Genomic DNA, 20,601 nt, shown 5'->3' with positions numbered 1-20,601 from the left:
TCTCTGTGTAATTCCACATACACAGTGATGGCACTTTTCACTCAGGGGAGACAAATACTAGTAAGGAGCAACAGGGATTTTGTTCCCAGAGGAGAGGCACAGTGCTGCTTACAGCAAGGATGGGTGAGCAGAACTTCATCATCATCAACAACCTTGGGCTCTGCACCCTTTGGTGTCTGATGCCTCTCTCACTATTTCCTTCCATCTTTCTCTCTCCAGTGCGGAGTGGCTTAGTGTGTGTAGACTAGCTCCACACCAACCTACTATATCATCTACCCATTCTCTGTGGGGTCTGCCTCTCCTATTCAAACCGTCCATTATGCTGAACACCAGGGTCTTGATTTTTCATTCATTGTTCATTCTGCAAATATGCCCCAATAGCTGTAACTTCCATTGTATAACCTTCTGCAGTATGAGCAGAACTTCCTTTCTGCCTTCTCAATACCGCATAGACTGAGATGCTGTGTTACAGCTTTGTGACTTTTGTACACCCTAATTAAATCACCATTTGAGTTTTCTAAGGGCCTGATCAAAAGCCAAAGCCTTCCAAGGGCTTTGGACCAGGCACTAAAGATACTATGAGGCATCCCACGGTCTGCACACAGGGGAACGACTCATTGTGATCACCTCCCAGAGTGGCAGGAACTGGTGGTCAGTCTCTAAATAACACCCGCCGTGGGTTTGCCTCACAATGGAGCTTCAAGGCTGCTCTGGAGTCATGAACAGCCTTGCACACCTGAGTGCCCTGACATGAGTAGGGCATTATTCAGCTCAGAAAAAATATATTGCTTGCCCGGGAAACAAAAGTGGACAAAATAAACTGTCATATGTGACTAGAACCCATCTGACAAAGAATTGTTATTGTGTGGGGCTGCTGCAGTACACATCAATCAGATCAAATTAAAAGGCTGAACCTCTCTAATCTGGAACTCTCTAGTCTGGCAACATCCATAATCCAGCATGATTTTAACCAGGTGACCACTTATCATGGATGTGGCCAAGTTTCCCACAGTCCCATAAAGTTTGTTTCCAGCCACTAGTCCTGGCTCTCAGTGTTCTGGGCTGTTATTTACCTGTAATTTACCCCTAAATGTCTTCTAAAAGCCCAGGAAGCAGTGGAAGTGTTGGTAACGTGCTAGACAATATTGACCACCTGTGGTCTGGCAAATTCTTTTGTCCGGCACCTGTCAGGTCCCAGAAGAGAGTGGTTCAACCTGAACCCCACGCTACTGATTATAAAGCCCTAATGATATTCATTAGGTCAATCAAAGTATTAGCCAGAGAGAAGTGCAGTGAGAGTTTAGAACAGGTGGACTGGAAGGCATGATTCCTGGGTTTTGTCCATTGAATGCCCCTGGACAAATTAAACTCTTTGTGCTTCAGATTCCCTTGACATAGCAAAGCCTTGAAAAGTGGCTCTAACTCACAGCCACAAAGCAGTTTGTTGTATAATGACCTTGTGAGTCCAAAGCACTGACCCATAAAATAATACAGGTCAACGACCGTTACTGGACGAGAGGGTTCCCGATTAGAGAGGTTCAAACTGTAGTAAGAACAAATTCCAAAGGCTAATACACTCTGAAAAGGAAAATATAACCTTGTCTTTTCATTTCTCTGTTGGGCTGATTCTCAGGAGAGGCTGGTTGCGTGTTGCAGGAACCCACAGAACCAATAAGGCAGAGGCCAGCTGCACATGTTTCTCCTCCAGAGTTGCAGCAACATCATCCATCCTGACCTGGAAGGACCCCTGGAAGGCTACTTCTCAGGGGTGTGTGTTCCTGGGGGCCATTTCCTTCTTCACCTCCCTGCGAACATGAGCAAGGATGACACTTAATGCTAATTCCAGTATGCATTCGAAAGGGTCAAAATGCTTTGTCCAAAACGTCCCCCTCTCCAAATAAGTTACCCTTTTGCAAACTATTGTTCACATGAAACAAAGGTTCCTTTTTTGTCTGAAACATTTTTGGTTACTGGAAACCCATCTTTTCTTGCTGAAAATCAGGTTGTCAGTAAATGAAAAATACCGCATTTCAGCAAATAATATCACTTTTTTTTAAGAAAAACAGAGAACAGGTTCATTTCTACGCCTGCAAAACCAAAAAACAAAAATCCTTTGACAACTGTTCACAAAGTTGTTTTCCCATTCCTTGACCAGCTGCAGGGTGGCTTCCTGTCCAAAGGGAAGTGTACAAAGACCATTTCACATGGACCATTTTCAGCCTCATTTTCAAAGGTGCAGGGCCCTCAAAACTTGCAGGTACATAGGTGTTCAGCACCTGTGGAAATTAGGCCATTAATGATCATTACTAACCTGAGCTTTACATTACGTTACCAGTCCTTGGAGCTACCCATTCCCCAATAGAACATCACTTTTCTCAGGAGAGGAGAGACAGCTGTTCCTTTTGGTATCGGTTAATTAGTAAAACAGCCCAAGAACCATACCGACCTCCTATTTGCAATTTTTGCTACTTTTTCTTGCTCTCTGCAACTCATGTGGACACAAGAGGGAGCCCTGGATTAGGGAAGGGAAAGACCTCGCCACAGATCCAATACATGTGGATTCAGCTCTTTAACAATGTGCCAAACATGGTTCATGTATTTATGTAGCCCAATTAATTATGATAATCTTGTTCCTGCTGAGAGAGATTCTGCTCTCAGCTGTGCTGAAGTAAATCCAGAGTCAGTCTACCTCCATGGATGGATTTGCACTGGCCAATATTTGTGAGTGCATAGGGAGTTATAAAGTCATGAACATCAAAAAGGCAACTGAGAATTTACAATACAGTAAAATAGCTATGACACTTAATAGCCTTTTCTTTAATGTGTCAAGCTGGCTTACGAAGGTGGGTAGGCATGACATATCCCCATTCTTCAAAGTAATTGAAGTGCTAAGGAGATAAGTGACTCACCTAAGGGCACTGGCTGAGTCAGTGGCAGGGATCACAAACTCATAAGAGATAGCTGCGTGGTGAGATAGAAACAGCACAAACTGAAGTGACAGCCTTTTCTGCTTACTGCTGAAGAGGAGAAATGTCCTCTACAAAAAAAATAAAAATAAAAATAAAAAAAAGGCAGAGACAGACCCAACTTAGAAATGTTGGATTCTGATTCACACTATTCTAGTGAGCATTGGAAGTGTTTGCATTCAGGATTTGGATCCAGCCTGTTATAAAGGAAGGGACCAGCTGCCCAGACATTCCCAACATTTACTTCCAGGCTACCCTTCTGTTCTCACTGACTTCAAAGGGACGTTCCCCAGAGAATTCCAGAGGATCAGACCCCTAGTCTGACACCAATGGCTGCCAGTACTCACTTGAGGTTTTAAGCCCACTGACTTCAATGAGTGCTGGATCGGGCCCTTGGATTGCCAGCTGTAAGCCTTGCACAGGGCCCCTTCCCTCCCCTTCTCACTGGGGTGAAGAATTCTCACTACAGGAGTGGGTATCATTGATAGATATTAGGTTGCTGATGTGCTGAGTGACTGCTCCAGAGTGACACATTTAGGGCTGGCACCTTGCTATATTAGCAGAGACAGAAGGAGGGGACAGCTGACAGAGACTTGAAGTTTGTATTGTGTGCCCTCTCTGTCCAGCTCCTGCCCAGCAGTAACTAACCATGGATGATATTTACAAAGCAGCAGTAAGTAATATGTTTAAGCTTACTATGGGTGCCTTTGTTGTATTAGAAAGACATCTCGAAGAGTTTTTGCTGGTCTTCTGACTCCACAGTAAGGCCCAGCAATGATTCTCTAGGAGTACTGAACGTAACAATGAAACACACTTAGGAATGTTAGTTGAAGTGAGGCACCTTCTAGTGCAGAACCTAGAAATTTTCATGCAATGTCAATTCTAGTTAATCTTCTTCTAAGCAGAATCTTGTACAAAGAAGCTACTAAATTATGTAGATTATTCCTGTCTTGGTTCCGTACTTAGAAGGAGTGGAAGTGTAATTTTAAATACAGTTTGAAAAATCTCCTGCTGTATCAGGTGTGGCAATTGCTTTATCCAGAACTGGACAGATCATGGATTTCCGTGGGGAACTGAAGAGAATTTGCATAAGATGCAAGTGAAGCATTTTATTTTCTTGTACTAAAATTCTGCCGTTTCCAAGTTTTTTTCCCAAGGTCATTTTTTTTTCTGTGAAATAGATTTTAAAAATCCCTTTTGATAAAGCCCTAGGAAATACATGATCTGATTTGCAATTTGTTTCCTTGCTCTTGGCAACTACACTGAAAAAAATTATAATGCGAAATCTGCTGGTTGAGTTTTGTAAAGAAGACAAGAGAAAGCAGTTTTGCCGTTAACCGTTGAGTATCAAATTTCCTTTACAAACACAAGTCATTTTGTACTCCAACCAATAAAAGTGCAGCATTTTTTGGACCTTGAACAGCTGATGACAGGGAGGCAGAACAACATGTGAGTGGTAGCTTCCTGGAATCCGTAACGTGTGAATGAATCCCTTTACCTTGAATTTTTTGTTAACGTGTCCTATATGTGACTCTGGTGGTTACAGGATTATGTATGGTGTCGTAGATAGTTAACAAGAACACAAAGATAAATCAGAGGGGGATATTGCTTTCAAAATGTCAGTATGTCCTGAAGGAAGAGGGATTATGGTTGATGCTTGGCAGCTAAACCAATTGTCCTTAGAGTAATCTATGATCCCTACATGACTGAGCTGGGACTCCATTTAAAAGACCCCAGTCCTCCTGGGTTCTGTGAGCACAAAGTCCAGGTCTCCAAAACAGAATGAAACAAAAAAGTGACACGTAGAAGTAAATAAAATTCATACCTCTGCAACTGGCTCGTCAATTAGACTCATGTGCCACAGTGTTTAGAGGGATCACACACACTGTTATGAAGAAAGTTTGAAACATATTTTGAAAACCAGCAATGCTAACTATTAGCCACATGGATCTGTCAGTCAGGTGGATGGAATGCATTCTTCAGCTCCAAGAAAGAATTAGACTCAAGAGATGGATAACAGAGTGTTTTCCTTGCACTTCTTTCAGCTTCCTTCATACCTCTCAACCTGCTGAGCCCCCTGAGGGTCTAGAACAAAATTAATCCCTAATCTAACATTTTAGATTTCAGTGGTGTTAGACTAGAGATTAGATTAATTTACTCAAGGACCACAAACACAAAAAATTCTATCCCCAATAACCAACTTACTTCTGACTCCAAGTGTTGCATTATATAGCCAAGAAAAGGAGCAGACCGGAAGACTCCATGAAGTCCAATTTTTGACCTGGGGCAGATGCAGACACCATGTGTTGATAAGAACCAGTAAAAAAAAAACCCTGTAACATTGATAATTTCATGTAGGAGTCCTGGCTTGAGCACATTAAGATAGCTCCCTTTATATTGTGATTAATTTGCAAAGACAAAATGATTGTTTTGGGACAAGCACATAGTTCTAAAATGCAGTAGAACAGAGGGTGAAGGGTATTTTCTTGGATCAGTCCATAGAAAAACCTAAATATATGTACTGTAACAAACACTCAGCAGCAAAATTTCAGATGGAAACAGTGAATAACAATGAATAACAAAGCCAAAACAAGGAATAACCAAGACAGCATCTTTTGGTACCACTTATATATCCTCACACCATCTTCAGCATTTACACACCCAGTCTGTACTGAAAGAAGTCAACTCCAAAACTAGAAGATACAGAACATAGAAGAAAAAGGCCACAAATACATCATTGAGTCTTGGAGGTGATCAGAAGCCATTTTATGTTCATCTCATGGCTTATTATGTTATTACCAGAGCCTTGCAATGGATTTATCTTGCTAGCATTATTGTTACCCAACCTTTAATTTATGTACAGTACATTCTTATGTCTATGAATTTATGCACAGGAAGAAAGGCACTAGTTAAACAGGCTTAGCTTGATTCAAAGGTATTGACCATTGGTGGTTTGCTACGAGCTGACGACATGTTTTAATAAGGCATTGAATTAATTCCCATCAATTCTTTCTTCTTAAATGCACCAACAGAGGCTAGCGGAGTTTCCTCTTCACTACTCATGTCTAGATAAGGTTATATTGAGGCAGAGCTATTTTGGTAACACTTTCAGACTCCACTGAATCATGCTCCGAACAGTGCCAAGGACAAGTGTCCAGATAAAGGGCCCAAGGATAAATACCAATGCCATTCAGCTCCTGGGAACAATCAGAAGGTTTATCTTTATTGCCAGCACCTCAATCATTGAGGCTTATAAATAGCTAACATGCCAAAAGAGTTGAGTTACATGGAAGGCAGGAAAGTGTCAATAGGCATAAATTTATTGGGCATAGCTCATACCTTTAAAGTCCCAGACTATCCTATTTTACTGCCAAAACAATGAAAGAGCAGCCTGCAGCTGCTTACCTTCCATCATGGGTGGCTGGACAAAAGGGTTCAGATTTCGTGATGCAATGCTGAAGAGGAATCCTGCTACTATTGTTATCTGCACCTGATACGATGGATCAAGTTTCGGGGTCTGTCCTGTGGCTTGTTTAAGAAAAACAAAACCCCAAGGTTTCTCAGTAAGGAATGCAGGTCATTTTTGCCTCAGCCCCCACAACAGGCTTGGCCGTTTTCTAACAAACGGTCACGAGGCTACAATCAACAAAAGCCCAAGGCTGAGATAGCAGACGAGGCACTGAAGTTCCAGATTATGGGACAACATTGATAACGCTGGGTCAGGGCCCAAGACTCCAATATAGATTGTGATACAGCTGAGGAACAGAGTGTGTTAGGGAAACTGCTGGTAATGACTGGGGTTGATTGGCACCATGTTATGGGGTGGTGAAGTGGTTGCAGATTTGGGTCCCATTTACATAGGCTAGTTTCACAAAGCGGGTAGGGCAATGTTCTGATGGCAGGACCAAAGAGAGAACCCTGTAAGCCTCACAGTACAGCTGCCTAGTGACAGGGGCGTGTGGGTGGCAACAGATGTAGCAGGTGAGTTGCTGCTGGAGGAAAAGACCCAGGAAGGTGAAAGTGCCACGGAATTCTGCAGGCCAGCTGGAAAGGAGGATGTCGTAGTCTGTGGTAGGATATGAAACATTAACATCCAGAAGGAACGAACTGAGATGGGGAATTAAGTTCAGATAAGAGGAGAGGTGCTAACGTTGTCCAGACCAGCGGTCCTCAATCTTACCAGATTACTGGGCCCCTTTCAAGAGGCTGTTTTGTCTGGTGTCCGTCACTTAAAAATGACTTGCTTACAAAATCAGACATAACAGTACCAAAAATACTACTGACAAAATGTCGACTTCCTCATTTTTACCATACAATAGATTGACTGGACTATAACTAGTGTACTGACACTTCAATGCCATACTTCAGCCCGTTTCTCACATCTGAGCCTTGTCTGAAGCCAAAGCCATGCTTGCCACTTTCTAATGCTGGCCCTGCATCTGTGATCCCCCATAACCCATCCCATGACCCTCCTGGGGCTGGTTGAGACACGCTTCTCTAGATGAGTTGAATATACTTGAAAGACCTCTGAGCACTCCCAGAAATACACATACCCCTGGTTGAGACTCACTGGTCCAGAACACTAGCACATGACTCATAACACATAACATCTAATGTGTTGTTCCTGTAAATGTATCGCATTAACTCCAATTTTGACTACGGCCCCACAATTTGTTTGCTCTTGATAAGCAGCAAAGGAGATGGAAATGATCTTACACTCCACCATTAATTCAGTACTTGAGTAGATGAACTCATTTACATATGAAAAGGCAGTCCTGTAGTGCTTTAAAAACTAACAAACTGATTTATTAGGTGGTGAGCTTTCGTGGGACGGACCCTGCGATCTGAGGAAGTGCATGGCAGGAGTGCTGGGAATATCACTCTCCCTAACGTGGCAGAGTAGGGTGCTCCTCCAACCCCCAAAGGCCATGGGTGTGTAGAGTTTGGGGAGTGGATCTACAGCATGACAAGCCAGGGCCACTAGTTCTGGGATTTCCCATGGACTTCAACACACTGGAAGGGCTGCAGAGCTGTCCTCTCCCCTGTCCACAGATGCAGGTGTCCATTCCCACCCGAGTGCAAAGGCTACTTAGCCAAGGACCTGCCAGGTTGAATTTTCCACTAAATTTTTCACAGTAGCGTAACTTCATTCTGTTACCTTGATTTACTTAATCTTCAGACTCTTTATCACCTCCAATTTCTGAGCATCGTGATCTAAGACTAAAATAGAAACGGGAAGAACAGAAGTTCCTCCATTCTTCTGGTAATCAATGCAATGGAAAAAAACCAGGAGTCCCCATTATTCTTTAAGAGACCAGCTCTGTTCCATTGAAATCATGTGGGACTGGGCCCTAAAATTCTCATCCTGCGGTTCTCCAAGGAAGATGAAGACTAGGAGACAGGTCAAAAAACTTCATCCCAAATCAGAGTTTATAAATGACCCGCAATCAGTGGACTAGAGAGCTCAGTAAATTCATCCATTCTAACAGCCATTCTAATGGGTCTGTTATAATCATGTAATCTGACCTCCTGCATAGAACAGGCTTAGCAACTGTCACATGGAACCCAACCATCTGAAACCGCATTAGACCATCTTTCAGACAGACATCCAGTCTTGGTGTAAAGACTCCCGGTGATACAATTAACCACAGAGTCGATATGTTGCTCTGAAGACTTGGAGATCGTTGCTTAAAGACCAGTCGCTAGGTTGAGGGCATTAGTCTTGATTTCTCATGTAACAGAATGGGCCACATGAAGGCTGCCATCTTCTATCCACTCCTGAAGATGGTAACTACCCAGATGAAGACCAGGGTCAATCCGGTCCAGAAACCAGAAGGCACAAGCTGGGGGGGCATCACTGCTTTTGTCTACTCCATAGTCGAGTCCCGTGTGCTGGTACGGACCAGAGATAGCCACACTTGACTTGTCAGTGTCCAGCTGACTCCTGCAAGACAGAGGAGCGCAGGAACCCTAAAGCTGATCCCAGCACAATGGCTGCCTGTGCTGTCACACATCGCATGCCCAACCACGCACCACAATGCTGCAACCTCAAGGAAGTCTAGTGAGAAATGTAGGCCTTGAAGAAGAGTAACATTTCCTTATCAACTGGGATCTCAGTGACAACCCCCACCACTGCCTGAAGATGCACAAGCCCTTTTTGACCCACGTGTTTACTCTCACAAAATATGACTTCAATCCTGATGAAGCTGCATAGAATTCACAAGAAGTCACAAAAATCTTGTGGAAGACGAAATGTGGAAGGTCTCAGAATTCTTCAGAGCTTATGGGCAACCTTAAACCTCATGCACACAAACCACGGTGGAGGCAGATGCTTGATTCACAAACAGAAAATTAAAAACTCTGCAGTGGGTGACTCTGGTCACCCAGAACAGACCTTGAAACATACAGTGACTCAGTGTCAGATTCACAGATATGAAGGTGTCTGGCGATGCACTCTGCTACTCCTGACACAATTATCTAGCTTAAGCTAATTGTAAAATTAAAGTTGTTGCTCTACATTTCCATCAGCCAGAGGAAGAACCATCACACAGTAGCGCTTCAGGTGTGACAAATACTCCTCCCGCTCTGGTCCCTGGTTTTGTGTAATTAAATGCTGCTCGGACTATCTAAAAGACAATTACTCCATGTGCCAGAGACTCACGCTCTGATTAAAGATAATGTTAACTCCAGAAGAGTATAAAATATATTTAAAAGATGAGCAGAATAATGCCATATACAAAATAAAAGTGACTGTGTCAAAATTATTTAGAGGAAAAAAAGAACTTTTATTCCACAAGGAAGGCTGTTGTGAGAATTAGACCAGGTCTACACTAGACCTGAGAGTTGATGCTAGATATGCAATTCTAGCTACAGCAATTGCATAGCTGGACTCAACGTATCTATGATCGACTTATCTGGCCATCCTCACTGGGGGGAGGTCAATGGAAGAAACTCTCTCACCGACCTCCCTTACTGCTCATGATAATGAGGATTGCCGGGACTGACTGTCGAGCCCAGATAGTTTGATTTTGCGCATCTCCACTAAGCATGCAAAACTGAACCCTGGAAGATCGACCCTGACCAGGTCACTCTGCCAGTAAGTAGAGCTGTACCCTTAACAAAGAGGTGCAAAGATTTTGAATAGTGCCCAGTATAAGTGGTATCAGAGGGGTAGCCGAGTTAGTCTGCATCTTCAAAAACACCAAGAAGTCCTGTGGCACCTTATAAACTAACATATTTTGCAGCATAAGCTTTCGTGGGCAAAGACCCACTTTGTCAGATGCGTGAGTGGGCAGGTTTCAGAGGGGGATTTAAAAAGGGAGTCTCAGTCAAGGGGAGGGACAGAGCTGACAAGCTCTATTCAGTCCGGGTGGATGTGGCCCATTATCAGCAGTTAACGTGAAGTTGTGAACATCAAGAGAGGAGAAATCAAGCCAGTTCAGTCAGGGAGGATGTGGCCCATTATCAGTAGCTAATGCGGAGGTGAGAACATGTAGAGCGGAGAAACTGCTTTTGTAATGGGCCAACCACTCCCAGTCTCTGTTCAATCCTTGGTTGATGGAGTCAAGTTTGCAAATAAATTGCAGCTCAGAAGTTTCTCTTTGCAGTTTATTTTTGAATTTTTGTTGTTGTTGTAGGACTGCTACTTTTCAATCTGCTACTGAGTGTCCACAGAGACTGCAGTGTTCTCTGACAGGTTTTTGTATGTTACCGTTCCTGACAGCTGATTTAGGTCCAATTATTCTTTTACATAGAGACTGTCCAGTATAAGTGGTATTATCAATGAATGACAATGATCAGGTTTAATAAAAGTGAATTTCTTCTCGCTTTCTATTTTCATCACAGGTTGAGCAGTTGACAGAAGAACAGAAAAATGGTAGGTGTGCTGTTACTCTGACACCATTGTGGACAGAAGATACCCCCTGCAATGGCTAGTCAATCCGCTATCAACCCGTGGTGTTAGCCTGTGGCTCTGAGACCTCAGAGTCAACAATTGCTGCTACAAGGGAAATGCCGCCTCTCCAGCTGCCAACGTAAACGCCCAGCAAATGACTCCTCATCCCCCAGGTTTAGATGCTGGCAGTGGAGTTGCTACAATAGTATTTCTGGTCTTAATGCCCTTTGGGACAAGTACAGGATCTTTTTGTGTGTCTGACCAACACCTAGCACAATGGTTTTCAGACTTTTGAGGCTGTGTACCCCTTTCCAAATACAGGTTGAACCTCTCTGACCGGTGCCGAATGAGAGAATTTGCTGTTGTCTGGCACATTACCAACGTGTCCACTGCTTACTGGGCTCTTAGAAGCCACTGAGGGGTAAATTACAGCTAAATCACCATGCAGAACACTGACAGCCAGGACTGGTGGCTGTCACCAAACTTTATGGGACCATGAGAAACTTGGCCACACCCATGACCCGTGGTCGTCCGGCTAACTACAATCATGCTGGATTACGGATGTTGCCAGATGAGACAGTGATGGACTAGAGAGGTTCAACCTGTAATGTACTCTACTGCGTACCCTCATCCGACAGAGGGTCGTAATATACCTATAATTAGTTCGTCAGACAAGCTTGCTATATGCAATAGTGTGTTTTCTGCTTTTACAGGCTTTTTTTTGGTACTCCTGATGGGAGCTCACGTACCCCAGTTTGAAAACCAACGCAGTTCTGCTCTCATTAGGGGACGCTGGGCAGTTATGTGCCAAAAGCCTTGTACAATCACAAGGAAAGGCAGGAGAAATCCTGTTGCAAAGCCTGCTCTTGGGAGAGCTCCAGCCTGATTTCATAGAGCTAAGATGTCTGGAAAATTCACTGGTGGATAAGTTGGATCCAGGGGCTGTTCTAGCTATAGGCAAAGTAGGAAGCTGCCTGCAGGGGCAGCCCCGAGATTTCTGGGAGAAGTGAGTTTCTTTTGAATACTCGTGTTTGCCTTCGTTGTGCTGCAGCCTGGTTTACAGGGGTGGGAACTGCAAAGCTCTCTAACATACTGGACTCCAATGGTGCCATGTAGTCTCTGTTGGACTGAGCAAGGAGAGGGACGGGCAATGAGCAGCCCAGACATGGTTCGCCCTGGCAGGCCTCCAGAGGCATTGTTTACCTCAGCATCTGCAGGCACAGCTGCTTGTAGCTCCCAGTGGCTGAGGTCCACAGTTCCCAGCTACTGGACTGGACTACAACAACATGCACTAGGCCCACTTTAGTCGTGCCAGAGGTCTAGAAAGGGCTGTTACAGTGCAACATATTCGCGCACTCTATGATTCCCACTCAGAGATTGGTCTGTGGCAGGACGTGGGGTAGCACATGGAAGCATTTCCTAGGGCAGCAGAGTGTCGTGAACAGCGTGGGGGCGGAACTTCTGTGTACTCAATCCACACTTTGAACCACGAAGCTCTACTTACCCTGGACTCTCCAGCTGCACTTCCTAATGGCCAACATAGAATCATCAAATCATAGAATCCCAGGGCTGGAAGAGACCTCAGGAGGGCTCACAAAGAAGCCTTCACAACCCCCTCCGACTAACTCAGTGGTTTCCACTGGGCTGGATTAGCCTTTGTCAAACTGGATGTTGAGTGGAGCTGAGTGACTGATTTCACACCAGTGCAGGGAAGGTGGAGGGAACTAATTTGGACTTCGGTTGACACACCTCAAACGCCTGCAGACGCACCTTTGAAATCTGTGTGTTTCTGGATCACCACAGCCATGAACCTCCCCAGTGGCCTGCGTGGTGGCTTGTGTCACAAGGCTCATGCCTCTCCGTTTCTCCTCTTCCTTTCTAGAATTCAAGGCTGCCTTTGACATCTTCGTCCTGGGGGCTGAGGATGGCTGCATCAGCACCAAGGAGCTGGGGAAGGTGATGAGGATGCTGGGGCAGAATCCAACCCCCGAGGAGCTGCAGGAGATGATAGATGAGGTGGATGAAGATGGTGAGCTATTCTCTTAAATCAGCTAGGTGTCTCAGGGCACAGCAGTTATTGGCTGGACCTTAGATACTATGCAGTTAGTGGGCAGTCAAGCTTGCCAGGTGCAAGATTCACAGGAAAGAAAATAGATTGCACTCTACTGCCCCCAGAGAAAGTATCCCAGCATCCCACGTATCCGGAATGCTGAGCCATCCTGGAAACAAAGAACCCAAAGTCTGGTAGCTTTTAGCTGTTCCTTCCTATTTCTGGAACCAGACAAAACTGAGAAAGCGCACTGATTAATGCAGGTGGAGCACTTCTGGTAATACAGGTTGGACTTCCCTGGTCCAGCATCCTTGGCACCTGACTGGTCCTGAACCAGGGAAGTTGCTGGACCAGGGAAGTCAATGCTGTCCCCTCTGCTGTCACCAGCTGTGGAGCTCCACACTGGTGAAAGAAGAAGGGCTGGAATTCCTGGAGCGGGGATAGGAAGGCACTTGGGGGCTGCAGAGCCCTGCGGCTGAGGGTTGAGACTGCAGCCCCATGGCCAGTAGTGAAGTCCTGTGGCAGCTGGGCTGCAAACCTGGCCTCCACTGCCAGGCACCAGGCTTTTCTCCTTCCGCCTGGACTCAGGAATCCACAGCCCTGACCCACTTTCCCAGAGTACCCCCTGTGCATTCTCCCCACGCACCCAAGCTTTGACCCTGCAAATCAGCTGCAGTAACCTCTTTCACGTCCACAGCCCCGGGGACCAGGAGGTTGCCAGATATTCAGATGTTCTGGATAATAGAGAGTTATACCTAGCGATGCACAACACTAAAGAAACACAAGATTAGATATTAAGAAACAAACAAAAATGCATGCAGAGGACTTCATTTCCCAAGAGCAGCAGCACTGATGGTGGACCCTGGGTGTTGCTGGATGAGAAAAGTCCATATTATACAGGTTCAACCTGTACCGCAGACCCAAAGCTCTGTGAGGCGCAGGCAGTAAAGCCGCAGTGCCATTTTGTGTAAGGTCTTTGGCCACAGCTGCATCGCTCCTAGCTTGGCAGGTTACCAAGCACCGCTGGGGCTATTCCGCACCACAGCAATGCAGGGCTGCTGGGAGCGCATATGGCCCAGGGCTATAAACTGCAGCCGTCCACCTCTGTGGAAGTCTAAAGCTGCGTCTACACCTGCCAGCCGCTTCTTCTGGAAGCGGCATGGTAATGAGCCATCCGGAAGATGCTAATGACGCACGGATGTAAATTTCCTGCACCTCATTAGCATATGGCCATGTGATGCCGAGTCCGGGAGAAGCTCTTCCGGACTCCAAAATACACGGTGCAGACATGCGCTCCGCGGGGCTCATCCAGAAGGAAACTCTCCTTGCAGAAGCCCCCTCTTCCTCAAAATAGGAGATTGTCCTGAGATTATAGTTGTCATGGCTCCAAGCTGGAGGTTATAAAGATGCACACTCATTGGCTGCAGAGCTCTGCCCATCAGCAAGAAGCAGCAGAATTGAGGCTGTAGGTTATAATATGCTAAAGCTGAAATTTTCAAAGCTCCCCAGACACCCACTGAATTGGCATGAGTTCTTACATATCTCCGATGCCTTTGCATATTCCAGTGTAACAGACAAAAGGTGCTATAAGGGATGCAGACAGCTTTCTCACACCTTTTATGAGAGACACAGGAGATGTAGGTACAGGTTTCATCACTTGCAAAAGACTATCGTGATGAGGGCAGTAGCCGCATGCACATAGAATAGGCCATGTCAAGTATTACAGGCTGAAAATGTGATCCACCATATCCTTCTTCAGTGTTTGCAGATTCCAAGGAATTATAGATGCACAGCGTTTGATCTCAAATCAAATGCCTCAGTGTACGGACTTGTACACACCCACCCACGTACCACAACAATATACCCACAAACAACTTCACAGTAACAAACCAGCATGAGCAGACTGGTGGAAAACAAGCAAGGAAAGCAACGTGATAAAAGATTTCCATCCCAAGCTTGTTAAACAAAAATGCAAGGAAAATTATGCTAAGAAACAAGGAGAATATCCCCTCAGTGTCATTTAAACAACAGATAACATACCCTCTGCTTTAAAAAAATACAATGCTTGGTTTTTCACTGTCTTGCACCTTCCATAGCAATTTAACTCAGCAACGAGGAAGTCAAATGCTAACAGATCAGGATTTTCCATACAGTAGTTGTATGTTATGTTCAGTTTGCACTTGTGTAAATGACTACATACGGTGAAAATCAATGGTGAATCCATCCCGTAATCTCTGACTGACTCCCGACAGCTACAATGAGGAAGCCTGTGGCTGGATTATGAAATAAAAGTTTAATGTTTGTTTTATGTATATGCCTGTTTGTCCAAAAGCAAAAAGACATCGAAGGCTGCCTTCTAGATTCCAGTGTAATCGAAACCTTGTTTATTCCACCTTCAGGCAGCGGCACTGTAGACTTTGATGAGTTCTTAGTTATGATGGTCCGATGTATGAAAGATGACAGCAAAGGAAAATCAGAAGAGGAACTCTCAGATCTCTTCAGAATGTTTGATAAGTAAGAGACTAGAATGCAATACACTAACATTAGCCCAATGATTTTCAGACTTTTAAGGCTGTGTACCCCTTTCCAAATTCAAGTTAAACCTCTGTAATCCAGCACCCTCAGGACCCGACTGGTGCTGGGTGAGAGAATTCGCTGGACCACGAGAGGTCAATATTGTCCTGCAGTATTACTGACACTTTCACTGCTTCCTGGGCACTTAAAGACATTTTGGGGTAAATCACAGCAAAATAACAGCCCAGAACACTGAGAGCCAAGACTGGTGGCTGGAAACAAACTTTGTGGGACTGCAGGAAACGTGGCCACTCCCACAGTAAGTGGTAGTCTGGCTAACTAAAATCATGCCAGATTGTGGATGTTGCTGGACGAGAGAGTTCCAGATTAGAGAGGTTCAGCCTGTACACTGCTAGGTATTATGGTGCTGCTGAATAAGTCCCCATGGTTCCCATTACATTAGGTTTTGTGCTGAAAGCAGCAACTAGCCACTTTGTGATAACTGAGGAACACAAAATAACAGCACTTATTATACAAGCACCAATGTTGGCTCTAATTTTTTCCAGCCGTGTGCAAAATAATTTTTGTTATGTGCATTGGGGCGTGTTCAGAGGTGCATTAACAGTGGAAACGCATGCTGCCGGCTGTGGGTGATGTGGCCACCCTGCTAATAAGCTGGGCGGCATTCGAATCTCTCCTGGGTGGCCGCCCAAACGCTCATCTTACAGCAGACACTGATGAGCACAGAATTAGTTTACTGAGAAAAATATTCTGAGTAAAGCCATTCTTCAGTTTATAAAGTAAGATTAATCGTAAAATGGCTCCTTTTAGAAAGCTAGCTTTGTGTCCAACCCTTTCCATCCCAAGTGACGTTAACTCTTCATTTTCCCTTAGTCACGACTCACTGAAATCTTAGCATAAGCTCTCGTCAAGGAAAGTAAGTTGTAATTGAGTTTTGATGATCCTGTAGACGACCCTCAGACGTTATCCAGCTGCACAAGAATTGTAAGAAATGTGAATCTTGAGGAGCTCTGGTGCCACAAGGAGTTTTGAAAGAAAAATAGTTCGTATTAAGGGTTGTCTTTTGATATGACTCTGCGCAAGTTAAAGTTGCCCCTTTAGCCGAGATTGGCACCTAAAAATGTCTCCTCCAGGGAAACTCAAGGAATTTTCTTCTTTCCAAATGGATCCAAGCACATTCTTCAGCAGTTTGCTGAATAATTCTTCATCACTTGCCAGACTTTTACTTCTCCAGGTACTCTTTGTCCAGGAAGACTCTCTCTTAATTCATTAGCAGAAGAAAATAGTATTCTCTGCTTTCTTTGTCTCAAGAGGCATACAAATCCTCTAGGCTTCTCCTCAGGATTCTCCAGATCTGAAGAAGTGGGTCTGTTCCATGAGAGCTCATCATATATAAAATAAAATTGTTAGTCTTTAACGTGCTACAGGACTGCTTTTTTGTTTGGTGAAACCCTACAGGGTTCCTCCACCAGAGACCCACAGAAAGGGGAGGAGTTGATGTCCCTGCATTTATTTGTCTTACCAATTCAAGACAGGAAACTCAAGAGAATGAGTTACGAATGGGCTGTTTGCTGATAAAAACAGATGGGAAACCAAGTGGGAGTGATGTGACATGGGGGGCAGGAGTCCATCCATTTGCAGTATTTTTGGTTTTATCTTTGAGACATTCTGTCATTGCACAGAAATGCTGATGGATACATTGACCTCGACGAACTGAAGATCATGCTCCAGGCTACAGGAGAGACCATCACTGAAGATGACATAGAGGAACTGATGAGGGATGGAGACAAAAACAATGATGGCAAGATTGACTATGATGGTAGGTGTGATTTTGTGCACAACTTGGTTAAAAGTTACACTGGGATCTCCATTGCCCTCAGGAACTTGGGACAGTTGTATATATTAGAGACAGGTCTCAGAGTCACATTTCAGATCCAGGTTTTCATTCCCACAAAGCCTGAGAGGGTACAAGTATGGGATCAGGGTTTGGTCTTGTATAGATGTATGGGCCAGCATCAAAATTAGGCTGCAGATCTAGGTACAGGTTTACATCCTTTGCCCTTAGTCTTGAGGGATGTTCAGATGCAGGTATTGGTTTCCACCCACTACGGAGGCAATGAACCTGTGCAAAACCAAGATCTGGATCCACTCCTTCCTTGCCAAATTCCAGACGGCTTGTGGTTCAGGCTTGGAAATGCGACATTTGATAATCCCACACTTTCAGAGTAGCTTGCAATATTTAGGGGGAACAAAAACCTGAACTGGCTTGTGTGAGAGCTAGTTTGGTTGGTGAGAGGTATCCCAAGGGCCTCCTTAGCTGATATAGGTGCAGTTTATTATGCGTTATAAAGCTAGAGGTACAAATTAGGGGAGTTGGACAGGGTTTTCCCCAAACCATACAAAGAACATCGATTTTGTAAAGAGAACGGTATTTAGTATTTGCTAACTGCCCCTGCCACTTCTGTATTATCATCATTGCCAGAACTCGCAGTGTATTTCTGCGACATGTAGAACTATAATGAAGGGCAGGCATGATGCGTATATGCATCCCAGACTGAGGAGAGTCATCACTTCCCTTGCTGTGGGCTCAGTGGCCTGTGAGCAACAGTGGAAAAAAACCTGCAAGCCAGACAGAATAGGGTGGATGTGGGAGAGGCTGGGAGCTGTCACAGGGACACTCCGCAGCATCAGAGGGGGCAGGAAGATCAACATCCAGACAGAAGAGTGCTTCAACAAACGCCCCTGACTGCTTCATACTTGGACCGACAGCCCTAAGAGAAGACTTTTGGATTTTTATTTGTTTCTGTGTTAGCTTCACTTGCTCCTTCTCTGGTAAGAAAAGGGAGAGAGAGATATTGGCCTATGGGCAGGTGACCCCTTTACCTCTCAGAAGAGGTGAGCTTCCAGTGACACAGACTAAGGAGCCCTTAGCCACATTTCAGACTAGCAAAAGGGAAACTGAGGCAGGGTTGCCATTAGCTGTCACTGTGCTGAAACGCGCTAGTACAGTGTTTCTTAAACTTATGTTCTGTGGGCCACTGGTGTTCCATGAACAACCCACAGGTGTGCCGTGAGCGGTTGGAAAAATAATTCCAAGTTTTACAATAAGACTATATTTTCTGTTATTGAAACCAGATCCAATGTTACTTCTTCACTGCTATGATACCTGATTAAATTACTTCATTTTAGTTTTGCTGTAGATGTTGCTGTTGGTTTGTTGGTTTTTGTTTTGGTCTGACGGCAATTTTTTTGATATAATTTTCATAGGTGCTCCCCATAAAAATATCATTGTTTGGCGTTCTGGGGTCTCAAAAAGTTTAAGAAATACCATTTTAGTGGAACTTCAAGAAGGAGTAACAAACCCTTCTACATCTGGAGCATAGCTAGCTACGGGGTTAGGCACTTAGAACTGTGAAGGGGAGAAAACGGCCGACAGAAGGGTGATTCTGGAGATACCCAGGAAATGCTAAAGACGACACGCTGACTCTCTGGGGGCGTGTCTACACTAGGAACTAACTTTGAAGTTAGGCACTAGTTTGAAGTAATCACCAGAGAGTCTACACACATTTTTCCCTTACTTCGAAGTTCGGGAGCCCAACTTTGAAGTCCTTACTCCATTCCCGGGAACGGAGTAGAGCCCTACTTCAAAGCATAACTTCGGAGTAGGGTGTGCGCAGACTCTCAACTTCGAAGTAAGCAGCGTCACCATTCTTTTTGTAGTGTAGACACGGCCTGGTTGTCATTAAAACACGTGTCTTTGATTTCCCTTCCTTGGCAGAATTCCTGGAGTTCATGAAGGGAGTTGAATAAATCAGAAATAAGACGCGCAGCCTTGACTTCTAAAGCCCTCTGATTCCTCGTCTCGTCTATGTGGTTGTATCTCCTGGGTTGCTAGCATGACGACTAAGCGCTGAACAGGGTGGCCATCAAGATAATACACTGTGTTTGTTGTTAGGTGCCTCAGACAGTCACTCTATGGCTATTTAAGTAAGAGAACTATTATCGCTATCCAAGATGTTGTTAGCAGACGTGAGACAGCAGAGTCTTGAGTCCCTTGACAAACTCTGGAGCAGATAACCTAGTGAATATGTCATTACATCTGTAAAGAATACTTTTCCTGTAGTCTAGTAAGAACCAATCCGCTGTAAAAAGCAAAACCAGTGACTGCCAGTCAGCTGCAGGACACTGAACTCACGTGACCCCGCTAGGAGTTGCTCAATCCCTGCATATTCCTTACGGTTACACACTGAATCCAGCATGTGGAGCAAACTCCTGTTCCCAGTGAAGCTGCTAGGAGTTTGCCATTGGATCTGATGCTGCCACATAGAACATATTACAACAAAACTATTAGCATTTGAACCTTCAACTGAATGCTAATTTAAGACACTCAAAACTGTCACTGAACATTTTGATTTAACCGGGACAAGCTCTTCTCTTCCCCCACCTCCCACCATTGATTTCAAGTGTGATGCAAAGCCGGGATGTGTACAGAAATACAATTCCGTTTTGAAATGCTAATAAAATAATTCACAGGCTATCATCGTTGTTACTTCATTTCTGCTTGTTTCACAGAAGTAATCTGTAATCACAGCTGGTAAGACCAGCACAGGGAAATTCCAGATGCAACACACTCAGTGAAGTGTCAGGTTTGATAGAAACCACACAGAACTGGAAGAAGGCCAAGGGAGAGGGGTTTCACAGGATGAAAGCTTTTCACTTCCAGATGTCACTGTGACTGTGTCACAAGGGATTAACAAACACTGAGTACGGCACATCCACGGCCCTGAGAAACTTTGGATTTGAGTGAGTCAAAATTTTACTGCCATATAGTTGATTTGCTGAAAAAGGCACTTTTGTGGTGAATTCAGGTTGCACTCAAAAATAGTTTTGGTTGAATAAAAAACAAAAGTCAACAGGATATCAGAGGGGTGGCCACGTGAGTCATTGGAAGAAGAGGGTTTTATCCAGGAAGCTTGTGACCTAATACATTTGTTAGTCCCTCAGGTGCTACGGGGCTGCTTGGTATTTGAAACGTCAAAATGCCTTGTTCAGACATTTTCCAAATGAAACACTGATCTTTCGTTTCACACTTGTGGTGTGGAGCCAAGTTTATAGTGAGCCATGCTTAATGTTTCTTCCCAAGTACTAAAACCACC

At 44.5% G+C, this 20,601-nt stretch overlaps 1 protein-coding gene across 1 annotated transcript; it reads left to right on the top strand.

Moving 5' to 3' along the window:
- Positions 1 to 3,511: 3,511 nt before the first annotated feature.
- On the top strand, positions 3,512 to 19,982 carry TNNC1 (troponin C1, slow skeletal and cardiac type). Its single transcript, XM_075005013.1, has 6 exons — positions 3,512 to 3,639; positions 10,812 to 10,842; positions 12,743 to 12,889; positions 15,310 to 15,424; positions 17,128 to 17,264; positions 19,224 to 19,982. Exons 1-6 carry the CDS (start codon positions 3,616 to 3,618, stop codon positions 19,253 to 19,255), a joined length of 486 nt encoding a protein of 161 aa, XP_074861114.1. The 5' UTR covers positions 3,512 to 3,615; the 3' UTR covers positions 19,256 to 19,982.
- The last annotated feature ends 619 nt before the right edge of the window (positions 19,983 to 20,601 follow it).

This window comes from Carettochelys insculpta, chromosome 11, assembly GCF_033958435.1.
Source record: "Carettochelys insculpta isolate YL-2023 chromosome 11, ASM3395843v1, whole genome shotgun sequence".
NCBI lineage: Eukaryota > Metazoa > Chordata > Testudines > Carettochelyidae > Carettochelys > Carettochelys insculpta.
Note: the sequence above shows the minus strand (reverse complement) of the source record. Positions and strands in the feature narration are given on the sequence as shown.

Excerpts from the sequence above, each read along its gene's own strand:
- TNNC1 (XM_075005013.1), top strand. The coding sequence starts at position 3,616 with ATGGATGATATTTACAAAGCAGCA. Across the intron at positions 10,843-12,742 it reads GACAGAAGAACAGAAAAATG|AATTCAAGGCTGCCTTTGAC; the intron begins GTAGGTGTGCTG and ends CTTCCTTTCTAG. Across the intron at positions 12,890-15,309 it reads AGATGAGGTGGATGAAGATG|GCAGCGGCACTGTAGACTTT; the intron begins GTGAGCTATTCT and ends TTCCACCTTCAG.